The 27,082-nt window shown below is 39.3% G+C and overlaps 2 protein-coding genes across 4 annotated transcripts in view; both read left to right on the forward strand.

The window, feature by feature from the left end:
• The window catches only part of asic2 (acid sensing ion channel subunit 2), a 316,441-nt gene extending 305,500 nt beyond the window's left edge, over positions 1-10,941 (forward strand). For all 3 annotated transcript variants that reach the window (XM_020705101.2, XM_020705102.2, XM_004071255.4), the window contains 5 exons: positions 3,485-3,638; positions 4,317-4,408; positions 7,330-7,409; positions 8,075-8,143; positions 9,388-10,941. In XM_020705101.2, coding sequence (XP_020560760.1) covers positions 3,485-3,638; positions 4,317-4,408; positions 7,330-7,409; positions 8,075-8,143; positions 9,388-9,489 — 497 coding nt within the window. In that variant the 3' untranslated portion in view covers positions 9,490-10,941. The remainder of the gene's footprint in view (positions 1-3,484; positions 3,639-4,316; positions 4,409-7,329; positions 7,410-8,074; positions 8,144-9,387) is intronic.
• Positions 10,942-23,873: 12,932 nt separating this feature from the next.
• Positions 23,874-26,702, forward strand: LOC101164727 (eukaryotic translation initiation factor 3 subunit D-like). The gene is made up of 3 exons (XM_004071547.4): positions 23,874-25,196; positions 25,366-25,710; positions 26,593-26,702. The coding sequence occupies exons 1-2, from the start codon at positions 24,967-24,969 to the stop codon at positions 25,610-25,612; spliced, it is 477 nt and encodes a 158-aa protein (XP_004071595.1). The 5' UTR covers positions 23,874-24,966; the 3' UTR covers positions 25,613-25,710; positions 26,593-26,702.
• Positions 26,703-27,082: the final 380 nt, after the last annotated feature.

Below are 27,082 nucleotides of genomic sequence, written 5' to 3' on the forward strand. Positions count from 1 at the left end.
AAGTGTCTGATTGGTAGATTCTCCTGAGCTCGCTTTCAAGCCTTCCAAAAAGCTCACTCCTGATTGACGAGAGTGGTTGCCATAGAAACTTTGATTTAGACCGACTTAGACCTATCACTGCTTATTGACACTGGCTCCAACATGGTGGCGCCCGTCTCGTGAAAAAATGGCGACTGAACTGACTTCATCTGTAAACCGTTATCTATGGCTGATGTTACACTCCCTCGCTCCAGTGTTCATATGTAGTCAATGTGTGCCGCCCACACCTCCCCCATCAAAGCAAAATAATTCCTAAAAAGCCAGAAGGATGATGAGGGGCGCCCCCCCCAACCCTCCCATAAATGCATTCAGCATAACTCATTGACTAACTGACTCCAAGACTGAAGGTTTTCTTTCGTGAGGCATCCATGAAGGCTTTGGTGTTTATTCCAAACAGCTCTTTTTCCATAATTGGTTTCATTTCTGGAGCTGCAAAGCTTTTTAAAGTCCCAACACACACACAAACACACACAAACACCAAAGAGAGTCACTATGCTTGGATCATAGAAGGCAAACAAATTCTGGTTCAACCTTCAAGTGCCAATTTGTAAAACCACCAGAGAGACGTTTAGCTGCTGTCTGATTGGATTCTTTTGTAACTGTGTCCCTCAATCGTTGGACGCAAGTCTTTATTTTTTCTTTCTTTTTGTTTTTACATAAAATTAAGACATTCCTCTGCATACTAAAAATCAAGGGAACTTCAAACAGTAATTAGTTTACTCTTCATAGAAATTGACACATCATATAAATGTGTGTATTCATGCTAATGCTCATATCTACACACAGATGTGTGTAAGCATGGAGTTACATGAACCATGACGTATCATGCTTTATTGTGATGCATAAACCTGAGCACCATACAGGATACACCTGAAAGTAAATGACAGAAATGAGCTGGACTGAAGGAACCTCTGGGTTGAAAGTGTTTATGTCACAGAAAACCTGCATCTAATGTCTTTCCAATGAGCTGACCAATGTTTGCCTATTAATTGTTCCACACTTATCCACCCAACGACTAAAACACAAACTATGAAGATTAAGGAGTTTAGATTTTAACATATTAATCAGGAAACTAACACAAATTCAACTAAAGTGGAGTGTTTTATCGAGCATGTGAATGTGGTTTGGAAAAGAGTTTATATCTTATGAAGAATATATGCTGGGCTGGCCACAGGCTCCCTGCTCTGCTCCATTCTGATGCATCCACTTGCAGATGAATAGATCCATGAACGTCTTCATTTTCCTCCTCCGAGCTGCCATCCGACTCCAAACTGTACGGCTGGATAACTCCAACGCTGCTCGCCATGTTTGTTGCACTACTAATGTTAGGTGGTGGGTGTGAGGGACTGTAAGCTAGCGGGAGAAAGTATAAATGATAGCTAAGTAAGGGTTGATGGGAAGAGGAGCTGGGCTTGCTTCGCGCCAACGTTCCTAGGTACATTTCTAAAGAACTACTGCTGTTCTGTTAGAAACAACACAGATTGTTTAATTCTGGTCCATAACAGCATAATCATACTTAAAAGACCCATGAATGCCCTGATAGTAGATCCAAAGAGGATCGGAGTGGGTCTTTAAAACCCAGGACACTAATAATTTGTTTTTTAGCGGTTAGGGAGAGTGAGTAATTTCGTACACAAATCATGTCCCCAGATACAAGAATATCTTCTCTCTTTTATATGCATTTACTCTACAGCCAAAGCCTACTTAGTTTTTTTTTCCCCACCAGCATTATTCCATTTATTGAAATAGATAAGAGATAAAGTGAGAGTCAAGAGCAAAGAAATCATTGCGTGATGCTTTGGTCCCAAGTGTTCAATACCAAATCCCATACGGCTTAATTTAAATAAAAGTGAGTGACCACAGTGCAGTAGTCATATTGAGTTTCTTCTAACAGTTTTGTGACTGTGTGGCCTCAGCAGCTATTAGTACTCCTTAGGGGCAAATCTACTCGTGCTCTTGTGATCTGCAGGTCTGCTGCAGAGCTGCCTCTCTGAGAAACAAGCCTGCTAGCAGAAATGTCTTTGTTCATCCTTCTGAAGGGGAAGGGGTGAATATATTAGACATTTGAAATCCATAGGGTTTTGAGTCAAAAGAGGGAAGTTTTTAGAAGTGAGATCTATTTAAAGAGCCACAGAAATTCAGACGTTAAAAAAAAAAAAAAAAAAAAAAGCGATGCGTGAGTTGCTTCAGTTCAGCAGAAGGTTTTCTAAAAAGCTATTTTCCAAAAGCTTGTGTCGCTTAACATTACCATCATGGCTCCCTGAGGCTTTGAGTTACACAGGAGCCGTGAGGTTCATACAAAATTATCCAGTGCGATAAAGGTTTTTTTCCTCTCTTCAAACTGGCAAAGCAGAGCCTTAAATAGACCTTTGTGCTGAATGACTTTGTTGCTGTCAGGGTGACGGCAGTTCTGCTGATGCTGCTGAAGGGCTTGTTTATGTTTGCTGCTTTACATTCCCTCCTCTGCAGCAGTGACAATGGCTTTCATTGGGGATTGAAGCGTACACATGAAGCCATGTGTTATTTTGACCTTTAAGTTTTTATTTCAAAGTAATGCCAGATGCACCTCAGTCTTTCCAACTCTGTGTTTTTGAAGCTTAATCTCCCGAAAGGTCAGGAAAAAGTAACAGGATCAGTTGGAGCAGCTTATAATCATTTTTACATTTTTCGGACACTTTTTAATCATTTAGCAGTGCGAGCATTTTCTGTGTGAAATGTCAAACTAGAAAACTGTCATTTTGGGTTTTTGTTGATTGGGGAAAAACAGGGCCAAACTTTCAAATAAAGCTGAAAAATTAAAAATTTAATTTCTTAAAAGGATCTGAATGTTTTCATCACAAAACCGCTAAAAGACCTACTCCAATGAAAAGTGTGTTTTTGGTGTTTTTAACCTGTTTTTGTGGCCTTTTTTATATGATTGAGGACTTAAAATTGAGCTCAAAATTGCATTTTCAGTATTTTGTAGCAGTAGAAAAGAATGCCGTTTGAAAAAGAGTGGGACTTTTAGGTAACTTTATAGCCGCTTTAACACAATTTTACATTCTTGGGACCCTATTACAAAATGTTTGTAGTTTTTCTCTATTCTGTTTATGTTGAAGCTAACTGAGAGTTATGTATAAATAGCTGGATTCGCTGATGTTATCATGACTCTCAGAGGTGTACAGTTGTGCAGCTTCCAGTTGCACATAAATGATCTCAGGAGTGCAAGACTCAACTTTGTCATGGGAATATTGATGTTCAAATCAGCAGAGCCACGTCCTAATCAATCCCACAGCCTTTCACTGAACATAACACTAACTAAAACCACCGTTCCTGCAGATTTGAGCCTGTCTGCATCAATTGTTCACACTGAGACGATCAAAGTAAAGTACGATTTCTCATCATCCCCATCGATCCATCTCCACACCCCAAACCTCTGCACCTCCATTATCACGTCTGTCTGAAGCCAAACTGTCCACTCTGGAGAGCAACAGCTGCGTGTGCAGGACGCCGTGCAACATGACCCGCTACAACAAAGAGTTGTCCATGGTCAAAATTCCCAGCAAGACCTCAGCGCGTTACCTGCAGAAGAAGTTCAACAAGTCAGAGAAGTACATTACGTGAGTAGCAGTCTCCTGTTAGCAAGAGCGTCATTGATCTGCTGCTTTATGGATGTGTGTTTCTGGATGAGGGCGGCCGTGGTGCAGCGTTGGGCGGTCGACCCATGATCGTAAGATTGCAGGTTAGATTCCTGCCTTGCACACCAATGTGTCGAAGTGTCCTTGGGCAGGACACTGAACCTCACCTTGCCTCTGGTGGGAGGTTGGCGCCAGTGTTCGGCAGCGGAGCCGCCACCAGTGTGTGAATGTGTGTGCTACTGGGTGAACGGGTCTGTGACTGTAAAGCGCTTTGGGCCGTAGAAAGAGGGTAGAAAGCGCTATATAAGTATACGCCATTTACCATTTTTTACCATCAGATTATGTCAGGAAGGAATTTTAGCATATTTTAAACATTAAAAAGTCAGATTTTATCAAACCTTATTATTGTTTTCATTAAAAATGAGATTCAACTTTGCGCAGTTTCCTGTAAATGTTATCATGTTCGTGTAGTTTCCTGTTACCTGACGAAATAACGGACATTTGGGGAGCATTAGTACTAGATGTTAAGGATTTACTCCAAGGCTGTCATTTGTGTTGTTTCTGTTAAAACTGAAATGTATCAGGAATTATTTGAAAGCTGATCCACAGTTTCTGACGGCCATTTTAGGGAAGAATCACCTGTTTTTTTTACTTTTGCAGAGACAACATTTTGGTGCTGGACATTTTCTTCGAAGCGTTGAACTATGAGACCATCGAGCAGAAGAAAGCTTATGAAGTGGCTGGTTTGCTGGGTATGTTTTTCTTCCTAAATTAATTAATGAGGAAAAAAAATATTCACACAAACTGTAATTGCAATCAATTAATTCCTCATTATGGAACCTGGCTGTTGCTGGGCATGGAAATGACCTGCTGTTTTGGTCCTTACCGGTTAAAACAAAGGTTACGCAACACTCGCTTTTAGTCATTTAGCTTTAAGGTCTCCTCAGCAGCTCCCAGCACTGAGACACCCAGAGCTGTTATGCTTCCTTTAGTATCTAGTCCTGATTATTGGGAACAAAAGTACAAATAAAAATGCACTTTCCACTAGAGGCTTATAGAAGCTATGGTGCAAACAGTAAAGGGAGCTGGCTTTCTGTTCCTTCACAGCCTCAGTGTTGCATTTACTGTCTTCTCTGTCGGAGTCTTTGCTGTTCTCTAAACAGACGGCCAATAGGAGTTTTTTTTCACACAATAAATGGACGAACATGCAGCCAGAAGAAAGGAGAGAGGCACCTATCCGTTCTGAGAAAAGAAGCTGAAAACTAAACTTCTTTACAACACAAAGTCCTTTAGAAGTCTCCCTGAAAGCCTTATATAACTGTAACATCCTCACTTATTTTTTTCATTGTTCTCAAAGCGTTTTTAGCAGATAATAGATTTACATTAACCGTTGCCTTCTTTGATCTGTACTGACCTTGCTCTGAAAGCAGAGATGGCGTATAAAAACCCCCTATGACCCACTCTGAATAAAACGTTGGTCTTTTTTTTTTTTATTCTTCTGACAATTTTTGGTGATAAAGATCATATATTAAAACAATTAAGCTCCAAATTGCATTTCTGGGTGATTATTTACTCAAATCGTTGTGAATTAGGAAAATACCAAAAAATGCAGTTTGAAAAAGAACATATTGGTAACGTAGATAATGACACTGGATGAGCCACAAGCTCCCTGCTCCGCCCCCTTTTGATGCATCCTTGTAGCATCTAGCTCCAAACTGTATGGCTGGATAGCTCTAAAATGGCTCGCCATTTTTGTTGCCCCACTATTGGTGGTGGGTGTGAGGGGCTGTAAGCTAGCAGGAGAGCACAAAACCAAGGAGCCTTGAGCAATGGTGATGGGAAGTGGGGTGGTGTTGCTCTGTGCTAATGCGTCGTCGCAACTGGTGACATGCTGGAGCAGGTTAAAGAGGTTGCAGAGGAGAAAGAGGATGATGTTGCATAATGACAGTGGGGATGTTACTGTCCATGACAGTGTGTGTGGGGCAAACAGGAGGGTTAAAGGTCTCCATAGCAGACAACGAGGAGGACAGCTGGGCTTTTCTCTGAGCCAAACCCATCAGGACTTGATCCCCCTCCTTAATACGTGTGATCTTTTTTTATTTCTGACCACACGTGCTGCTTGTTGACTCTTCCAGCACACGCCTCAGTTACTCAAAGCTCTCCTTTGGTTCAGAGCCTTTCAGGTCACTGATGATCAGTGTAACAGCAGAGGTTGCCATCAGTGCTTTTAGGTGTTTAGTTTATAAGCAGGCAACCAAGCTGAAAGAGAACCGACAACAAAGCAGGTCAGATAGAACACAATTGTATTTATAGCAAAAATGTTTGAATGTTTTTTCAAATAAGAGAAATCTGGTGTTAAAAACTAAGAACTTTGCAAAGATCCAGGATTCCCTAATTTGACTTTTCTGTGTTTTTATCAATAAACACTAACTTTGAGGTTACTTCTTTTTCTGTTTTTTAACCCATTAAAAGGCCTATATCATGCAAAATTAACTTTTTGATCTTTTACCTGTATAATAATGTTATTTTCTCACAAAAAAACAAAAAGTGGTATTTTGATCCACTCACACATTTCTGGTTATTCCTTTTAAAAACCTGCGTTGGGAGCACCAGCCCCTCCCAATCCGCGAAGCATTGGGTCCTCACATTGTGACATCACAAAGTGAGGAACGGCCCCTTCCAGGAAGAGTCTGGGCTGCCAGCCCCGCCCCCAGGCTCACACATGCACACACTTTCTCAATGGAGCTAGCGGGGATTGGCACAAATGCTTTCCTTTTCTATGCAAAATCTGCACATCCATCTTTACAAAAGTTCGGATGTTGCCGGCTTTAGGTTGACGGGATGAAATGAGCGGCACCCACAGGGAGAGAAAGGCGGAGCCTCAGAGATCGAGACAATTTACTTCAGAGTAGGAAAATGAGCTACAAAATAATTCATATTTTATTTTTTAAAATCGTTTTTTGGTGTTCCAAAAGTGATATATCATCATATAGATGGATATTCTGAAAAGCATTATATAGGCACTTTAACATTGGAGATATTGCCAATACATAATACACTAACTTTGACGTACCGTAACTCTACGACCGTTTACAAGATCAAAATAAATTTGCTAAATCTGACGCAGAAGAAGCGGCTTTTCATATAGGTATATGGACAACATCACTAACATTAAGTGTAGCGCAAGGCTGCTTTTCTGCACAACAGAATCCTCTGGAATCATGTTATTGTGTAAACGGTTGAAGAGTCAAAAGAACGTAAACACTGGAGCTAAAGCTCAGGTCTGAAAGGGTTAATCATTTGTTTATCTTTCACATTCTTAATGCAATTTAGACCACTGTTAAGTCAAAATTGATATCAGGAAATCAACATTTTTAGCAGCTTAAAGGGTATTCTTTCTACTGAAGAGGTATTTTCTTTCTTCTCATTTGCTGTAAATGCCACAGAAACTCCAACAGTTGGGTCTATTCTTACAGCAGGACTTCTGGGTCATATTTTATTACAGTGTTTAGCTCCAAGCTGTTTGAGGCTCACAAACACCTGTCAGTTAGTTGGAACATACCAACTGGGAACGTGTTTGAATGCAGATGAGGAGGACAGATCCTCCTGTGCATCCAGAAAAGTGCTGGATGGCTCACTATTTTCGGTTTTTATGGATCAAATCTTTCTCCAGGTGATATCGGTGGTCAGATGGGATTGTTCATCGGCGCCAGCATCCTCACCATCTTAGAGCTGTTTGACTACGCTTATGAGGTCAGTGATCATTTGTCACTTCTCAAACACTGTTTTTCTTTTTTTCATCCTTTGCTTATTTTTGGTCTTCAGTTTGCTCCCAACTAAAAAAAATCACTGATGTGCACGTTCATAATTACATTTCATTCTTCAGGCTCTCTCTTGGGATTTAGATGAATAAAACAGTTTAAAGCTGCAAAGCTTTCTGATGAGCAGAAAGATCTGAACAGAAACTCGCTGTCGGCGATCTAAAGCGCAGATGAGGATCTTAAGATGACTGAGAGGAAGAACTCTCTGGTCATACTTTTCCATTAGCTTTCCTCCACAGTGGACTTCTCTTTTACAGCTTTCAGCTCCACATGCCTCTGATAAGCACGTAATGGTCCTCACCTCCCCTTGGGTTTCTGAAATACATGAAAAATGCAACTGTCAAGACAAGATTTTTTTCTTTTTCACTTTAATGACCATAATGGAGTAATGGGACGAGAAACAGTTGAGTCTTCATCTTAAGCAGTTTCAAAATTAGCTTTAAGAGCTTTTGTGCTGAAATTGTTGCAATTAAGCCTTTTTTACAGTCTGGATGCTACCTAATTACATATTTCTGTCGTAGTTGATTGTCTTTCTTTGGCTTGGGCGATTTTTCACCACAAGCTGTGCGACTCCAGTTATTGTTTTTTGATCATCAGGTGGTGAAAGACAGACTGCTGGATTTACTGAGCAGAGAGGAGGAGGAGGAGAGCCATGCAGAGGATGTGGTGAGAACGTCTTATGCTCCCATCTTCATGAGAGATTTCCCTGCTATACATCTATAAAAATTGTCAGACCAAATATCAAAAATGCATGTATTGTATGTTTGACCTGGAGAGAAAATAAAATGTATAGACCCAAAAGATGAGGAATCAAGAAACAGTTCAGTGAGTGGGAATTCCTTCAATTTGATACTTCCAAGGACATTTATTTTAAAAATCTCCTCTGCTCTGCTGGGGTTTTGGCAGCTTTCAGCAAACTTACAGCATCTTTTTAGATCGTCTAAGTGTTCATGTGATGGGCTCTGATTTGAGCTGGAGCTGGAAAGCCTCTCAACTGGGTCAGATGGACACTGGAACATTTAGATGATATCTCTATCAGTTAGGATAACGGTACATAAAAACATCTGAGCAACAAATAAAAAAAATTCACAAAAGCACTTATCTTTCTTGACTTTCAAATAAATAGACCCAGAATTTGCTTAGTTTTCTGCAAAAATGTGGAAGCAATTTCAGAAAAGGATGTTTTTCATGTTTATGCTATTACTGTTTTTTACCAGAAAAGAGAAAAATGACAAAGTGTTATCTTTTGTAATCTTTAGTATCTTAGTAATTGAATTGACCTTTACTTCTGTCACTAGTAACAGCAGTTTTAATAAAACCAGAACCCTTCAGTCTCTAAATTAGTTTTCACTTATTCCTTTTTTACTTACTTTCCCGCCTTTAGACATTTTATCTGGGTTTAATTTCGAATCGCTAATTTCAGGGCAAAGATGCACTAGGTATGTCTCTGATGTCTTTTACTCAGCAAAACAAATAAACTGCTCATCATCGACAGATTTTCCCCCATCCTATTATGAGCAGTGGGAGATTTTATGTTCAAGGATGCTTGTACTTCCAAACTATAGAGCTCAGCAGTTGAAAAAACACTCCGTTAGTTCTCATGTTTATCCTTAAAGGTTTGATGGCCTCATCTGTCTTTCAATCTTCTATTTATTCCTAAACTAAAGATTTGCTACCTTGTTGCACCTCCTTATTCAATGAGTTCATGATTGCTAATTGCTTAATCAAGGTCTTAGTCTATAAAATGTTTCTTTTTTTTGCAGCACTGTTTTTTTTTTTTTTTCATGACAGAAGAAGCCACTTTTGCAAAGAACTTACCAAAGTTTGACTCTGAAAAGAGTAGAGGTGCTCAAACTTTATTTAGCTGTGCTTTAAACTCATCAAAATTTTTTTTCTATAATTTTTCCCAGAGTTCCTGTGATCCTGTGGCGAACCACTCGGAGTCCATCAGCCACACGGTCACGGTCCCTCTGCAGACGACGCTGGGCACCCTGGAGGAGATAGCCTGCTAACTCCTTCCCACAGAGCAGCTGCTCCCAGAAGGGCCTTAACCAGGGATGAGGTGGAGACGAGGACGGGGGCCGGTCAGAGGACACCGCTGCTCCCTGTCATAGCGCTCTACTGCGGCACTAATGGGGATTAAAGAGCTGTCAGCGGAACTTATCAGTGCTCTCCGTCACCCAGGTCTTTTGGGAGGGGGGCTTCTGCTCTCATACCCTCCACGGGGGTCTCCACTCAGAAAATCAAAGAGCGAGCAAGGACACTCCACGTGAAGGGGTCTCGAACATCTATGTAACAAACACGTTCACATGTCGCTCACTGCCAAACATTACAAAGCTGGCCTCCAGACTGCATGCGTCCATCTTTCTCGCTCTTTTTGCCGCTGCAGTGTTGCTTTACTGTACATGTGTGCCATTTGTCTGTCTGCTGGACAGGTCTGTGAGGAGGGTCCGGATGAGACGTCACCCCTCGAATGTACTGAACGTCGCAGTTCAATTCAATTCAATCAATCAGTCCCAATGAGCAACTTAATTCTGTCAAATTAAGTTGAATTTTCTTTCTTTTTCTGCACAAAATGAACTCTATAAACTAAGCAGAGGGCAGATTTGCACTGTGCTCTAGTTAATTGATATGTAACGGGGGTGATGCGTCCCCACAACACAAATGAAGCTTTAGCTGAACAAACACAAATGATGCAAATGACCCGGAAATGAGGTTTTGTTAGATTGACTACTTTTTTTTTCTTTTTACCCAAAGAAAACTTCCAGGCTGGCTTCCCTTTGGATCACTCGGAAAGAAGTACAAAGCACCATATGGAGCCAGGATGATTGTCATCTGTTAGGACACTGCTGTGTTTACTGTAAATAATTGTTTTTTTTTTTCTCCCTCTCGTGAAACAGATCCCACGCAGACTGAGACAATTATAAAAAAGCTTTGGAACAAAGCTGACCACACACCTGTCACGTACTTTAAGTAAAGTTGCTCATTCTGCAGTTGTCATACAAACGGTAGCATTTTTGCATTAGCTGAATGTTAACTTGAAGGACTCCTCTTCAGGACTGAACCTCAGACACACAAACACAGCTGGACACCAAAAGCTTCAGAGAAGATTTCGATTCGGTTTGTCTGACTCTTTGTGACGATCATCGTGGCATGGTCTTTGTCTTCATGACGGTGTACGTTAGAGATAGGAATGAACTCCAGTGCTGTTTGAATTGTGATTTCCATCTGTTGCATAACCTGCTGTCTGTGTACTCGCTCATCTTGTGGCTTCTGATGAGCACAGCCTCCGCAGGCCTGCAGGAAGGAGCGCGTCGCTCCTCCAGGCGGCAACAACAGGCCGCCTCCTCTCATTTCTTTGGCTTCAGTTGTTGCGACAGGACGGCGTTTTCTCATTTTGTGATGCAGCATACAGTGTGTGTTTCTAATGTGAAATGATTAAATGAAAAAGTGGTTTTGCAACAGTTGGTGTGCTGTCGTGATAAGACTGATGAAGACGAGCTCATTTGTTTGTCAACTGTTTCAAAGGTTCCACTGGAGGTTGAATGGAAGAAGCAGATGAATAAGGCAGGTTTATCCCTGAAGTACAAATCTCTCGACACAAAAACATATTAAAGATCACAATTTAAAACAAGCAAAAACGAGATTACATTTTAGAAACCAAAACACAATCCCAATAGAATGATAAGGTTTCAGGAAAGCTATTTCCAGAAATCTAAACAAAATTTCGAAAAGGTTGGTATTATCGGACATCACTAATTGATTGGATGATGGTATCATCGCTTCACGCATCGTCCAATCAGTGATGTCAGATAATACCTACCATTTCTGGAAATTACTTTAGTTTTCCTAAATGTTTTAATTTCTTTTTAGGGAAACCAGAAAAGGGCTCTAGATTTGATTAGATTGAACTTTGTCATTAAACAGGTACATTACAGGTCATTAAACATGGGACATCGCTGATTGAATGAGGATGTTTCATCCTAAAGTTATTTGTCATGAGGTCATACTGGATATGCTCTGAACATAAAACTTTTACTAGTATGGAGAAAACACATTAGTATGGGGAAAACACATTAAAAAACAATGTCATCCAATCAACACCCAATCTGTAGCTCTCCCACTAGATTACAGCCCCTCACAACCCCAACCTAACATCACCGGTGCAGCACAACTGGCTATAGCAAGACTGGACCCATCCGGCCGCACAGTTTTGACCCACAATTCAGCTCAGACTAGGAAAATGAAGACCCACATGGATCTATGTATCTGCAAGTGGATTCATCAGAATAGAACTGCAAATTTTCTACGTCAAAAATAAGCTCTTTTTCAAAACGGTACTTTTTTCGTCTGCTCCAGATTCACAACAATTTGAAAAAAAAGTGATATTCAGAAACACAATCTGAGCTTAATTTTCTTTGATGTCCTCGATCATCAGAAAAATACCACAAGAACACAACTTTCATCAAATTGGTCTTTAAAACATCAATGGGAAATTTGCTCTTAATTTGCCTCCAGCAGCCTCACCTCTGTGAGATGGAGGTTAACAGAGGACTGAAATAGCACCGACAACTTTAGAAGATGCTACTATAAATGATGCAAAGATATTGAGGATGAAATCCAGATGTGCGTGTTGGCATGAAGAAAAAATATTTCTGTACTTCAGTGTGAGGACTAACAAGACTAAATTGGGAGCATTAAATTAAAAACTTGGAAATAAGGTTTTTTGCTCCTTCGACCGCCCCACAATCATGAAGAGGATGGAGCAAAAATACCGCATTTATGAAGTCTAACTCCAGTTCCTTTTGCAGAAAAGATGGCTTTATGTCTAATGCTATGTTTAGAAACAATAAAACTTCCGTGGGTAAATGTTTGATTAAATGTCAAAATCTGTCAATTTGTCCAAATGAGATTTTCAGACACAACCCGGTGTTTTCCTACATGTTAACATGTTTAAAGTAAATATGTCAAACTGTACTTTAAGACCAGTTTTACCTACAATTTACAGCTATTTTAACCTGTCATGTAAAAGTAAACCAGAAGTTAAATTATGTAAGGCAAAACCTGCATTCACTGCAGTGTAATTTGTCTGCCCTTCATGGTCCTCAGCTCATCCTCATCTTTGAGAAGATGCAGGCAAATAATGAGATCTGAATAGTTCTTCCGAAAAGAGCTGTAGAATAAAAAGTGACCAATCTTGTAGCTATAGTTTCCTCCTGACATCTGAGCTGCAGACAATTACAGTGGCTCACTCAGAAAAGTCTGGAAAAAGCCTTCAAATCTTCCGAGCTGAGGTGGTGTTTGACTTGGCATTCCTCCTTTTAAAGACAGGCAATGGTGCTGGAGTTATCATTTCTGCACCTTTTATTTAATATTTAGTTTAATTGACTTTAAAGCATCTTTTCACTTTAACTCTGGGTGGAAATGAAATTTAGCTGCTCTTTGGACATCATTGTATGAAGCTTTGAGTTTTTAGCAGCTCATGTCTGTTCTAGAGAAAGGCTTTTTAAAGAAATGTTTCCTTTAAGTCTGAACTAAAAAGCTGACTGTTATTTTTTGCTTCAATAAAATAATGTTTTATGTATTACAGAAAGTCTCAAAGATCTAAAGTCAACTGGAGTTAGTGTCCTGCTGAGCTGAAATGACCCTTTTTAGGTTTCCTCCAGGTCAAAAATTTCTAATCTTTGATGAAATAATTTTGGCTTCAGTCGACTTTCAGATGTAGAAAGAACTTTTCCTTATGGAAATAAAATCAAAATCTATGCTGCTTCAAAATAACACATCATTGGAAAAAAGGAAGCGCACGTTAATGAAAAACTATGTGTTTATGAAAACTTAAGAAGCATTCAAATGTAAAAACATTTGAGTGTTTTTACATTTGAGCATTTTACATTTAACCCTGGTAAATTTTACAAAGTTAAGAAAAAAGGAGGAAGGAGAGTGTAAGATCATTCATGCATTTCTTCCTTTTTGAAGTTCTTCTGCACCCGCTGGTTCCGTTTTGGGGTCACGGGGATGCTGGAGCCCATCCCAGCCACTGTTGGGCTAAGGTGGGGTACACCCTGTTTTCTAACTTGGGCATTAAAAATTAAAATCCCCCCAAACAGGAAAGTTTTTTTGTTTTAATAATAATAAAAAAAGATCCTTAATTCATTAAGAACAATGTTTCAAACAGACTGAGTCTGCTGCTTTTGAAGAGCTCTCCGTGGTCCTGAAATTCTCTTAGACACAAAGACACGCTAAATCTAAAATACAGGACATCCTGGTTTGTAGAATTATTGGATTAGATTAGGGGTTAAATAAAAGAAAGAAGACGTCTCTTTACCATTTGACCCTAAAATGAGAAACCAAGGGGTGAGACTCAGAAGATCTGAGACAGGACTTTCCATCTCCTGTGACTTTAGAAAGCATTCTTCCTATAGTCTGAAATAAACAAGATTTTAGATCTTCTCTTCCGTCCCTGGTTTATGTAGAAACAATGAAACAGTTCAGAGTCACACCGAGAATAGCACCTGATGTGACGCAGCATGAAAATGATACCCAGAAATCGCATGTTAGATCTAAGAATTGTGCTCAATGAGTTACTCTCACAATAAAACTGTCATCCAAACTACACAAAAAAAGTCCAACAAACGAATAAGCAAAACCCAAAACCATATATCATAGGGTGAAATAAATTAGCTACCAAATGTCCCACACAAACAAACTAACCAGTTCAGATATCCTGGACTAGCCCCCAATTTATGTTACACCCCTGTCTAGGGGTTTGTAAATGGATGTAACATAAAGGTAAAAAGGAAAACTAAATCCACCAATGAATCATAAACTATCACTGGGCCCAGACTGAAATTAAGCTGGGAATTTATTTACAATGAAAACTCAAAACTATACAAAAACAACCAAACCCAAATTACAAGGACCAAAAGCCTCTAACAATGTTTTATCAAACGCTCTGCTGCTGCCAGCTGGAGGGGGAGGGGCTCCAACAGAAGATGTGGCAGTTTTTAAAGCTGCTGCTGGAAGTCCACAGCCAATCAGGTGCTCCGGACACTGTGGAATCCAATCGGCACCATACAAAAGGGAAAAGAAAAGGAAAGACAGACCCTCCCAAAAGAAAACATACAGAAAAACACTCCAAATATACAAACAAAACAATATTACGGCCACAGCTGTAACAGCTCCCAAGATCACAGCTGGTTCACGTGTCTCAAAGCTCAAGTGATGCTGCAAGTTTGTAGTGTAAACCCAGAACTGCAGTAACTCTAATGTTAAAATTAAAATGTTGAATCAAATAAATCATTAAAAACTGATAAAATATGGCTTTTTTCTGAGAACTCTCTGTGAGAAAAATAAGCCTCTTTATTATTGGTGTGCTGTTATTTATAAAAGGGCCTTGTGATGCTCCACTTAATTACCAAGCATCCATGTACTCATGGTGTCTTCTAAACTCAGATCTCTTCTCGAGGTTAACGAAGGAGCAGAACTACTGGAGAAAAAACACGAACATTTGAGAATTAATGGAGGATCAAACAGCTGAGGTGTGATCTATGATAACAAGAAAGTTAGTGATTTGTTCATCAAGTTTTGCTGCGAATCTCTTTTATCATCACAGATGAGCCTTCAGCTTTTGACCCATCCAACCTCCAGCTGAACAAAGAAGGGAATAATTTTTTGATCATAAATTTAGACAAATCTGTTCAACCAGAGAAGAGGAGGCCAGATTTGAATGAATCTTCTCAGCTCTCACAGATAATGAGGCATCACGTCCTTACTCCTGATCCGTAGCAGACAGAGAAAGGTCATCTGAAGATACAGTAAAGATCCAATGAGAGGTAATTAGTTTGGGAAAAAAAGATAAATGCATTAACAGCACAACCAAATGCAGCGGAAAGCATCTGTGAGAAAGATCTGACAGCATCTTACTCAGTAAAAGACCTTCAGCTCTCAGAGACCTGAGAGAACCAAGACGTTCGCCTTCAGATTACTAGGAGTTATGGGAAAATACTTAGTGGGACAACATCTTTTATAATAAGGATGTTGTTGGCTGATATGTGGAGCGACATTAAAATATTTGGAAATGATTGCTGATTTAATCACCATCAGCTCGGCAGGGAGCTCTTTTCATGTCTTCTTATCGTTCAGGCGGGAAATCATCGGAGCTGATCAGTCTATTAATGCCTTGACTTGGCAAACATGGCCACCTGCCTCTATTAACATGTCTGTATTACTTAAGACAAGGCTTTTGCATTCGTTTGTCAGGGAGTTCAGCCTCTCCTCACAGGTGCAGGTCTGCAGCCTTGAGTTTTCCGGGAATAAGAGGTCAGAGCACTTTGTTTTGAAGTTACTGTAAGTAGTGCTGAGGAGTGTCTGCATATGCCAGTGTCATTTAATGAAACAGGATATGGAGTCTACACAATATTAACTAAACAACTGTTTCTTTGAACTATGGTTTGGTGTGTAATATTATATAATGTGATTTAAACTACTAACTTAAAGAATTTGAAGAAGAAAAAAATTGAGCATGGTAAGAGATTTTCTGAACACTAAGTTGAACTTAATTTACATAAAGAAATTATTCAGAAATGCACAAAGCTTTTTTTTTTTTTTTAAATAGAACAGCAGAAATTCTACACCCAAAAATAAACTTGTTTAAGGTGAAATGTGTTTGTGTGGATGAATAATACAGATGGATGTTTAAAATATGACGAGAGTTAAAACAAAAAGAGAAAAACTGAAGGAAGTCCAGAAGAATTATAGACGGGAGACTGTGTCCTTAATATTAAAAATGACCTACAGTGTCACTGCTGACAAGTTTAAGTGCAGCTTCATCAGCACTGATGCTTTTAATGTTTGACACCATTAAGCCTTCAGGACAGTCCCCTCAATTACTACTTTAATTCTGCAGGAGTATTCGATCTGGCCACTTTTATGTACAACAAATCCACAAAGAGCCAGCCGTCGGCTCTGATGGAAAACCAGAATACCAGGACCAGCACTTGTGTACCAAGAGGTTTCAAAAGCTTGAGCTTCTTCTTTTTTTAAAGGCTTCAATCTGGTAGTGTTTGAAAAAAATGCATAAAAAAACAAAACTACTTATTTGCTTTGGTTTATTACAGTTTTCCCTTTGATTGAACAAGTCTACAGAAGACGGCATCTCCATAAAAAGAACCACTGAGCTGCTTAAAAAACAGAGGATGGGATGAGACCCAGCTCACATATACTTTGTATCCACTGCTTGTAATCAGGCTTAATGTTGAGAAAAAATATGTTTTATGCAAAACCTTGAATGTTAAAAGTCGTCATTGCCTTTCATAAACTTCTAATTCAAAACTAGGCTTTGCACCCATCCCCACCATCACTTCACAGCAGTGCAGCCCCTCAACTCTGCCATCTGATCTGCAAATGACACCACTGTGAGCTCAGAAAATGAGCTCCTCACACCAACAGTGTGGTGTTCAGTAAACACCGCAAAGTCAGTGGACCTCATCTCGGACTTTTGCAGGAAGCTGAGCACAGAGTTGACCTCAATCTCCATTAGTGGTGGATGCGCACCTTTAAATTTCTTGAATCGCTTATCACTGTTGACCTCTTCTGGTCTATCATAATCACAGCGACAGTTAAGGAGCCACAACAGAGGCGACACTTCTTGTGAACACTCGGTGGGGGGAAACAATTTAGAGAGGAGGCTGCCAATCCTCTGCAGCTCCCTGACATATTGCATCTCATTTTGGTACTAAGGGTGCTCAGCAGTGGACAAAAAAAAAGCTCTGCAAAATAATAATAAAAGACATTATCAGCTGCTCTCCGCCCTCATGGGAAAATATCATCCTCTCACATTTAGTTGAAACACAGAAGAACATCTGCTTTTTATCATTTATTGTTTAGTGGGTGCTCTGGGGAGCCAGTTTAGCTCGTGCTGGTTTGCGGCGCCTTCCGTCCGTGAAACCAGGGTTCAACTCCGGGCTGCTCCCTGTTCCCTTCCCTACCCCTGCCGGTTCAAAGCCCGGTTTGAGAAGGTTGCGTCAGGAAGGGCATCCGGCGTAAAACATTGCCAAATTTACCATGCGACTTGTTCGCTGTGGCGACCCCTGATGGGAGAAGCCGAAAGTGGAAGTTTAGTGGGTGCTCTGCTAAGGCTTTTTCATGCATTAAGAGGACAAGCATTCCCAGCATCATTGTATGCAGTGCATTTAGTAACATTATAGGCTCTTTATCTCCAACACTCCATCCGGATTGTGCAACTTGGACAGCAGAGCAAAGTCCGACTTCAGCAGAAAGAAACTCCTCTCACCATCCAGCCAGGTCACAATTAATGCACGTTCAGGCCACCCTGCAAAAGAGCATTTGCATGTTTTAGCTTGTTTTAAATGAAACTTTCATCTTTTTTCTGTATTAGTGGGCTGAATAATACATGCATAAAGTAATATAAAGAGTGAATCGGTCAAAGTTGGGACATTTTTTAAACCAAATTCTAAACAGTTGGTTTCTATCAGAGCTTTTAGTCTTTGTTTTTCCTATAAAAATCTGTCTTTGAAAAGAAAATATTACTGGTACATGTGGTGCTCATAGGTTCAATTTTTATTTCTAAAAATTGTATTTAAAATAATATAAAGTCTGAAAATATTCTACTAATTAGTTTATCAGATACAGTTAAAATGATATTAAGAAATGTGTTTGAATAGTTGTTTTTTCTAATTTTTTTAGATTTAAAAAAATGAAAAAAATGTATTAACATTCAGGATGCATGAATATGTGAAATAGCATGCAGGGTTTTAGAATGCATCAATGGCATAACCTTATGACCTCTTGCTTCACTGTTTTAATCACCCTTTACATTAATTAATGCCACGATTCTCTTGAAGGATACGTTGGTAAAACATGTTATCTTCAGATCCTCCAGGTCCTGTAAGTTACACACATCCCACTGAGGCTTGGTTGCAATGAGATTCTGAGATTTTGGAGGTCAAGCCAACACCTCAAACTCACTATTATTCTCTTTCAATCAATCCTGTACCTTTTTCTGCTATTTGGAACAAAATGAGTCTGACAAAAGAGGTCACTTATCATGAAAAGGTGTGCCTGCCCTGCAACAGGCATCAGTAAATGTCAAAACCACATTACTGGGAAGGATTGGCCTCAAGGTTTTTTTTTTTTTTAAACAGAAAATTGCCCAAATTGTTACACAGTTTTCACTGGCCTTCTTTTCACAGTCCATTCTGGGCTGATGTGTTTCAGGGGGAGGCAGTACACACACCCAGTATTCAAAAAAGTAAACCTGTGTGTTTAGAGTTGGAACTACGGACCAAGGTGGACATCCTTAGTGCTCGGAAGAAAATCAAAACTATCTAACAGGCTCTGATCCTAAAATTCTTCATTGATTCATACACTGTTTTTGTAAAAAGCACGTTCTCTATTAAAGTCCAACTTCAGACATCTTCTGATCTCTTTTCAAAGCGTTCCCAGTGGTTTTTAATTAGGATTTTCCTGGTTTTAGACAAAATCAAAACAATCTGTGTTGTTTTCTGGGCCATTTTCTGCATATCAACAGCAGTTCACTACAAATTCACCTCTGAGTTGAGGGGAGTCCAATGATACAGAACAACCCCGCCCCCCTTCCCCTTCACATTGCTGAAAGCTCTCCTGCTAGTTTACAGCCCCTCACACCCTCCAACCTAATGCTTCTGAATCACGTTGATTTGAATAAGAGAAATACTTAAGCTTAATTTTTTACCTTGTAACATCAGAAAAATGCCACAAGAACATTTTAGAATCAGCGTTTGTCAGATAATTAGCAAAGAAATAAACTTTAAATACCAAGATGACAAACATGCAAACAATAGTAAAAAGACAGCATCTTTTTTTATGTTGTATACCTCTGTCATGGGAAGAAATGAAACATATTTTTGTTTATTGCTGTTTTCTCACATGTAGCAAAGTAAATAAGGATGAATGTGATGTAAAGATGAATGAAAAACATGCACGACTTCTAGCAAAGTTTGATAAAGCAGGTGGGCGTTTCCATGTTTTATAGCACCTTTCACAGACAGAAGTCACAAGGTGCTTCACAGATTAAAATATGTATATATTCATATAAAAACATAAAAAGATAAAAAGCATAAACCACGTAAAACAATCATTTCAAGCCCAATAAAAACATTTTCAGTTAAAATGCTTTGCAAAAACTAAAGTTGGAAGTGACCCCATAGTAAATATTGAGACATATTTAGTTTTTGGCATTTTAGGCAAGATTAAGTTAATTAACAAGCCACACAAACGGCTCTTAAAGTTTAAAAAAGTTAACAGATGTTTTTTCAGGAGAAAAAAGTAGTCTTTTTTTTGTTTTGTTTTTTGTTAGATAAATCCTAAATATTAGTTTCAGCATTAATCTCCATCTTCATTACTTCTTAAGAAAGCAAATGCAAAAACACTCTATTACATGGTACTTTCAGTAGTAAATGCTGGGTATGTTCACGTATTATCTTCCTATACAGTGTAAATACACACTTGGTCTTTTGACCTCACCAAACGAGACAATGCTAACTTGTTGGTAAGGGTAAAGTAACTGCCTTGTAAAAATATATTTGGCCTGATTACTTTTTGTAACATGAGGCAAATGTAAAGAGAAACAAGACAGCAGTGAAAACAGCAATCTTTAATGATACACTTCTACAGCATACAAAATATCATCACAATGAAATTTGTTTTAAGTTCTCAACAAAACAGTAAAAAAGGAGCATTCCAAAAAACACATTATTGCCCTAAGGGTCGTGCTTTTTGTCTGTCAAAATTCTTTCAGCAGAGTTTGGTAACGGTGCAGGACTTCTTCAGGGTCTGTAACTGCAAGAAAAATCACAGTAAATGAACATAAAAAGCATAAAGCCTTTCATAAAGTACAAAGTATATTTTACTTATTAAATCATTTCTGTAATGAGTTTGATAAATCTCTGTGAATTCCTTATTGCTTTGACTGTAATGCTTTACTACTGAAAGTACCATGTAGTTGAGTGGAAATAGGGCCGACTTTATTTTACAGCCCAGTTTCATTGTACTTAAGGGGTAAGTACCAAGTAATTTTCAAGTACACATTCCCAGTACTTAGTACTGAAATTACCATGTAGTTGAGTGGAAATAGGGCCAACTTTCTTTTACAGCCCAGTTTCATTGTACTTAAGGGGTAAGTACCAAGTAATTTTCAAGTACACATTCCCAGTACTTAGTACTGAAATTACCATGTAGTTGAGTGGAAATAGGGCCGACTTTCTTTTACAGCCCAGTTTCATTGTACTTAAGGGGTAAGTACCAAGTAATTTTCAAGTACACATTCCCAGTACTTAGTACTGAAATTACCATGTAGTTGAGTTGAAATAGGGCTGACTTTCTTTTACAGCCCAGTTTCAGTGTACTTAAGGGGTAGTTTCTGTGGTAAATTCATGGTAAACACCATGAAACATGCAAGTGCAGACTTAAATTCAAGGTGCTTTATTTGTGCTTACCTTGTTCATACATGTGGTAAGTACCATAAAAGACACCTTTGCACATCATGTAAATACCCAGTAAGAATATTATAAATACCCAGTATGTACCACATAGGTATGAACCAAATAGTACCACATAAATACACGGTAAGTACCATGTAAGTACAGAGTAGACACAAAAAAGTACCATGTAAGTACCCACTAAAGTCCCATAGAAAGTACCATGTAAACACACTGTAAGTACCCAGTAAATTCCAACAAAAGTACCATGTAAGTACCCTGAAGGTACCCAGTAGTTACACAATATGTACCATGTAAGTACCACTTAAGTACACTGTAAGTACTGTACTGTAAAAGAAAGCGTTACCAAAAAAAAAATAGTGAAGATGGCAAAAGTGGCTTCACATCTAATGGGGAAGAATATGATCCCAAAAGGATTCCAATGAATTAAAGTAGAGAACAAAATAAACGTGAAAGGCATTTCAATGATAAAGAGAATTCAAGTGAGACTGGCTCATAAATATTGCAGCATGTTGTATCAGGTTAAGGCTGCATCTTCCTCCCAGACCAGGTTTAGAAGCTGCATCTTCATCCTTTTAGATGATGCTGTGCATTAGTAATCAAGGTCCGGCCCCCAAAGGTGAAGATATTAGAAGTATTTCAGTGAATGTTATAAAAGTTTGCCTAAAAATTATAATTACTTTTAAAGTTAGACGTTTATCACTTTGAGGGCCATTTCTTTGTGCCTTCGCCTGTGTCTAACCTGTCATAAACAAAACTCTATCAGTTTAAAGGATCAGAGAGCAGCAATGCAGGATGGAGAACACCCAGTTAGGTTCACAGATTGTTTTTCTTATTCAGATGATAACCTGTAACTGAAAAATGAAATCTGATCAGAATGTTTTCATAAATCAGATACATAATCTTATTACTCAGCAAATCAGATAAGCATCATTAACTCATATAAATGCATTTTGTAGTTTAAAATGGGTTATCAAAATGTTTATTTTGAAAGAAACAGGAAGTTTTAAAGTTACGCCCCTGGGTACATAGTTCTCCAAACTAAATCAGGAAAACCAGGATTTTGTAATTCATCATCCTGGGCAGGAGATGTGCGCTGAGCGTAAACTGTTGGGTTGACGTTCGTGCGTACTTACGTCATTAAAAAAAAGGTGGTCATCAAGGTTAGACGCATCGCGTCATTAAGGCTGAAAATACCTCAATAAGTTTTATTTTTATTGTTTATGAATCTCATCTTAAGACTTTTTGGGCAGATTTTTGTTGCTGAATTTAGTGTTTCCTCACATTAATGATGGCTTGATCCTTTTGTACCGCATCATGTATGTGTTGTCCGCTTGGTTGTTTTTATGTTAGCGTAAAATAAACTTTCTGTGGTTTCTCAGTCCAAATGATATTTTCTGATATCTATTATAAATGATATATTTAATTTTAAAACAATTTTATTATGGTATAGTCAATTCGATGTACAACTTGCCTTAGACAGATCGATGTGGTTGGATCGTAGGATTATGAATCCATTCAGTTAATGAATCGTTACAATCCCAACTATTTTACTGGATTTATTATAAAATCTCAACATCTAGTGAAATGCCAAGGTGCTGTGAAGTTTATTTTAGTTAGAACCAAGTGAGAAAAGGAAAACCCTATTCATATGTTTGATCACTTTTGATTTGGCGCTCTTTTGCGGACAAACACGTCTGCTTTTCAGTAAACAAAAGAGCCGAGTCAGTGATGGATAACATGACTCAGGAACATCTGAGCCAAAGTAGTAGAGGACTTGAGGCAAAGCTTTAAAGAGGAGCCTCCACTCTTCGTTTTCAGGTTCATTCGTCACTGATAGATCTCCCTGGTACATGTTGCATTATGTAAAAGTCCTGTGGGGAGATAACTGTGTGGTTTCTACACTGTGCTGTACCTAAGAGGCGTCACAGATTAGATTAGATGGGCTGATAGCAGAACTGCAGCCCGCTCCTGTGTGTTATTACCACATGCTCAGCTCTGATTCAATAACAACTGGCCTTTATTAGCATCCCCCTAGAGAAATATGTATTTAGAGGCTTTTTATTCCATTCCATATTTCACATCACAAGTTGACAGTAGCATGGCTCTCTGTGCCTGAAGGCAATTATAGTTAGCGTGTTAGGATCATTATTCCAAACCAATTCCAGGTTGGAAACTGTCTTCAATAAATCCAGCCCTGGAGGTGCTTTGTGCTCTGCTTTTGCCATCTAGTGGTGATCCAGAGCCAGTAAATAAAACACTTTGTTAACATGTCTAAGTGACATTTCTACTTTTATGAATCCACATTTTGTTATAACAATTAATTTAAGTCTGTCAGGATAAATAGATATTTATTTATGACAACAAAACCTAAAAATGTACGTTCATGGGCTTTAGCCAATCTGGTCAAATTACCTATACGAGACAAAGTTACACTAAGAAAGGTCACATAAATAGATTTACTTTTAAGAGAAGCATATAAATTTAAAGGATCATTAAACTGCTGATCCGTTGAATGCTTGCTGTTAACATGTAGGAGAAATGCGCTCTTAAGAGATTTAAAGACAGATTTTATAGCAGTGTGAATAAATCCACAGTTTAGAAATCACAAAAATATTCAGTAAAAGAGTTTAAAGAAATATGATGGGGAAGGGGGGGAATAAAAGGTTTGTGCAAAACAGTGTTTTCTTATTTCACAGAGGGAAACAGGTCATGTGTTCCACTGAGCGTCTCCGGCTTCATGGTGGTGGCGAGAGACTGTAAGTAAATACTCAATAACGTTTACATGAATTTTAAAGTTTTACTCTGTATCTTGCTGTAAAGAATGTAAAAAGGGGCTTGCAAAAAAGAAGTGATCAAATCTTAATATAGTGTAAATAAAAAAATCCCCCAAATAAGATTGTCCCTGAACTGACTGATTCATTTGAACAATCAAATCAATTTTTGATTTAACTGGCTAAGGAGTTTCAGAGACGAGCAAATTTGTCATGTGGTTCTCATATTAATGCATGTGGAAGCTTGGACTGGGTCTTTAACATCAGTCCAGTTTCTCCGCAGAGCAGCATTCTTACAGAGCAGGTTTAGAATTTGTTGAGTTGGCTTTGTTTGCCGCTGCATGCATACTGAGTGCTTTCCTCAGTTCCCAAATATTTGCACCAATTCTTGAGCATATTTGTCAGCTTCCTATCTTTCTTAATTAGTTGAGCTTTTTTCTGATTGATTGATTAGAAGTAAAGAGGAGTAATGTTTAAAAGAACTGAGGTGGCATTGTTCTTTGTACAGAGGGAGGAGCTGTGGTTTGGTTTGTATGAGGAAGTATGTCAGAGTTGTTCAGGACATAGATGAGGGCTGTAAGACTGGTGAAATGGGCTGTAGATGTGACAGGTGGAGGTTGGGGTGCACCAAGGATCAGCTATAAGAACCCTCTGGTTTGCTGTGGTGATGGAAGCTTGAATGTCCTTCCTTCTGACAGTCTGCTCTGCAGCGAAGTAAACAGGTATTTCACCTCTCATCGTCTTTGTATGCCTGATTACTCTGATAAATCAGGTTTCTGAATTTGAATCTTTTGCTCTGAAGTGCAGACAAACTTTCGCTTTTGCTTTGTTATATTGACTGAAGCTCCGCCCACTCATAATCGCTGCAAAGGTTAAACAATTGGCTAGGATTGCACAGTAAAAATGAATAGAATAAAAATGATTGATTGTTGTCTGCAACGAAACATCAAAATCATCCCTTCAGGGTTCGCCACAGCGAATCGGCTTTCACCGATTCTCACAGGTGGTTTTGGCAGAGATTTTTACGCCACATGGCCATCCTGACACACCCCTGTATTTGATCGGGGGGGGCTCAGACATGCAGACATTACCCAAGGAGCCACAGTGGATGAAGCTCATGGCGGCCGTGGGAATCTAAGCCTGGTTTCTCATGTGCCAGTCCTGCGCCTTTCAAACAGAGCCATGCTTCCAGCACTAATTATGTTCAAATATAGCAGGCATGAATGAACTCAGGTCTGAAAATCAACAATTCAGTTTTCACCATGAAGCAGAAATTCCTCGGTTCTCTCAGCACAAAGCCCATCAGTACTGTAAGGGAGTGGACTGGCGTCAGAAGCTGGACTCTCAGAGAGGAGCCGTGCTGGCCACCGAGCTGAAGAACAACAGCTACAAACTGGCCCGCTGGACCTGCTGCGCCATGCTGGCCGGATCCGAGTATCTGAAACTGGGGTGAGTTCTGAGACAAAGCGGATGTTCTGAGGGTTCAGGATTTGATTCTGAATTGATGGGATTCAGTCAGAAACTCTAGATTTCAGCCGCTCTCTGCAGAAGAATCAGATTTAGAGGGAAGTAGATGATTTGAAGACTTGATCCTCATTGATCACCGTGTTCTCCTCAGGTACGTGTCCCGTTACCACGTGAAGGACTCGGCTCGCCACGTCATCCTGGGAACCCAGCACTTCAAACCCAACGAGTTCGCCAGCCAGATCAACCTGAGCATGGAGAACACCTGGGGGATCCTGCGCCGCAACCTGGACGAGGGCAAATACCTGATCCTCAAAGACCCCAACAAAATGAGGCCGCGGGCACAGACAAGGAGGGGCGGGGCTACAGGCCGCTGGACTCACACGCTCTCCTTCCTGTGAACAGCAAGTGATCCGGGTCTACAGCCTACCTGATGGGACGTTCAGCTCCGATGAAGAGGAGGAGGAAGAAGAAGATGAAGAGGACGAAGAAGAAGAAGGTAGATTTTAAGGACACTTCACAATAATAACTGTTACTTTACTGGCAGATTTTAACAAGTAAGCTAGTTAGGGATTTAAATAATTAATAGATTAAACACATTAATACTGACTAAACTATGAGCCCATTTTATTTTTACTGTTAACCTTTTTCTTTAAAGTCCCACTCTGATCATCTGTTGCTGTATTTCCTCAGTGTTCCCAGTAGGCCTGCACAGTAAATAGCAAATTTATCGTTATCACGGTTTCAAGCTGTGTAATACACGTATCGCATAAGTCTGCAAAAATTGGTTACCTTAAATGTGCAAAAATAATCTTATGGCAGCTTGAAGTATTTGACCAATCAAATAAACCCTTTTGATGTTTGATGTCCGCCTCCTATTTCTTCATGTATTGCAAGTTGTATCGTCATCGTATAGATTTTTTAATATTCCTCTCTGCAAGTCATAGATATCCATTCTACTCTGTTACTCTGTTAACATCAAGATTACACCCAAAAAGCACTAAGATTTTTTAAGCTTAACCCTTGTGCTATCCTATGGGGTCCAGATGACCCGATCCTTACATTGACGTGTTCTTCCTACCATGACAAAGGTGGATAAAGGTGGAAAGATTTCATATAATTCATGGACACCAGTGAAGATCACAAATCATTGAAGAAAAAAGGTTCTAGTGGGTCTAGATAACCCAACTCCCAATGTTAAAGTGCCTAGGATTGCACAAGGGTTAATACTAGCTCCTGCTAGAGCATCTTTAAGTCTGGAAAATAATGTAGACATATCAGTCCAACAAGGAATGAAATATCACATAACGGTACTTCTGAATTACAGACAGTTCAATTTGTCTGAAATTTTCGTTAAAAACATTTTCTGTTGTCATTTCAGATGAGGAAAACTGAAGAGATTCACTTCAGCGGCCAAATGAATCTTCAATGAACGAAAATGAAAGATGTCCTTTAAGCAATTAATAAAGGAAAATAATTAGAAAAACCCCATTTGATGCCTCATTGTGTTTCTGTAAATGGACGATTCTGCTCCTTCAAAGATTACTACCTCAGCATCAAAGCAGTAATAATGTCAGGAAGATAACGTCAAACAACCACTCTCTAAAGTGGAATATGCCTATATGATCCAGCAATACCTTGTTCTTCAGTTTCTAGTGATTGATGTACTGTGGGGAAGTGGTTAGCACCCTTGCCTTACAGCAAGAAGGCCCCTGGTTCAAGTCCCTTTCTGTGTGGAGTTTGCATGTTCTCCCTGTGCATGCGTAGGTTTTCTCTGTGGACTCCAGCTTCCTCCCACTGTCCAAAAACATACTTAATAGCTAAACTGGTTACTCTTAACTGTCCCTAGGAACAAATGGGTGTGTGATTTT

This window comes from Oryzias latipes, chromosome 8 (assembly GCF_002234675.1).
Source record: "Oryzias latipes chromosome 8, ASM223467v1".
Taxonomy (NCBI): Eukaryota; Metazoa; Chordata; class Actinopteri; order Beloniformes; family Adrianichthyidae; genus Oryzias; species Oryzias latipes.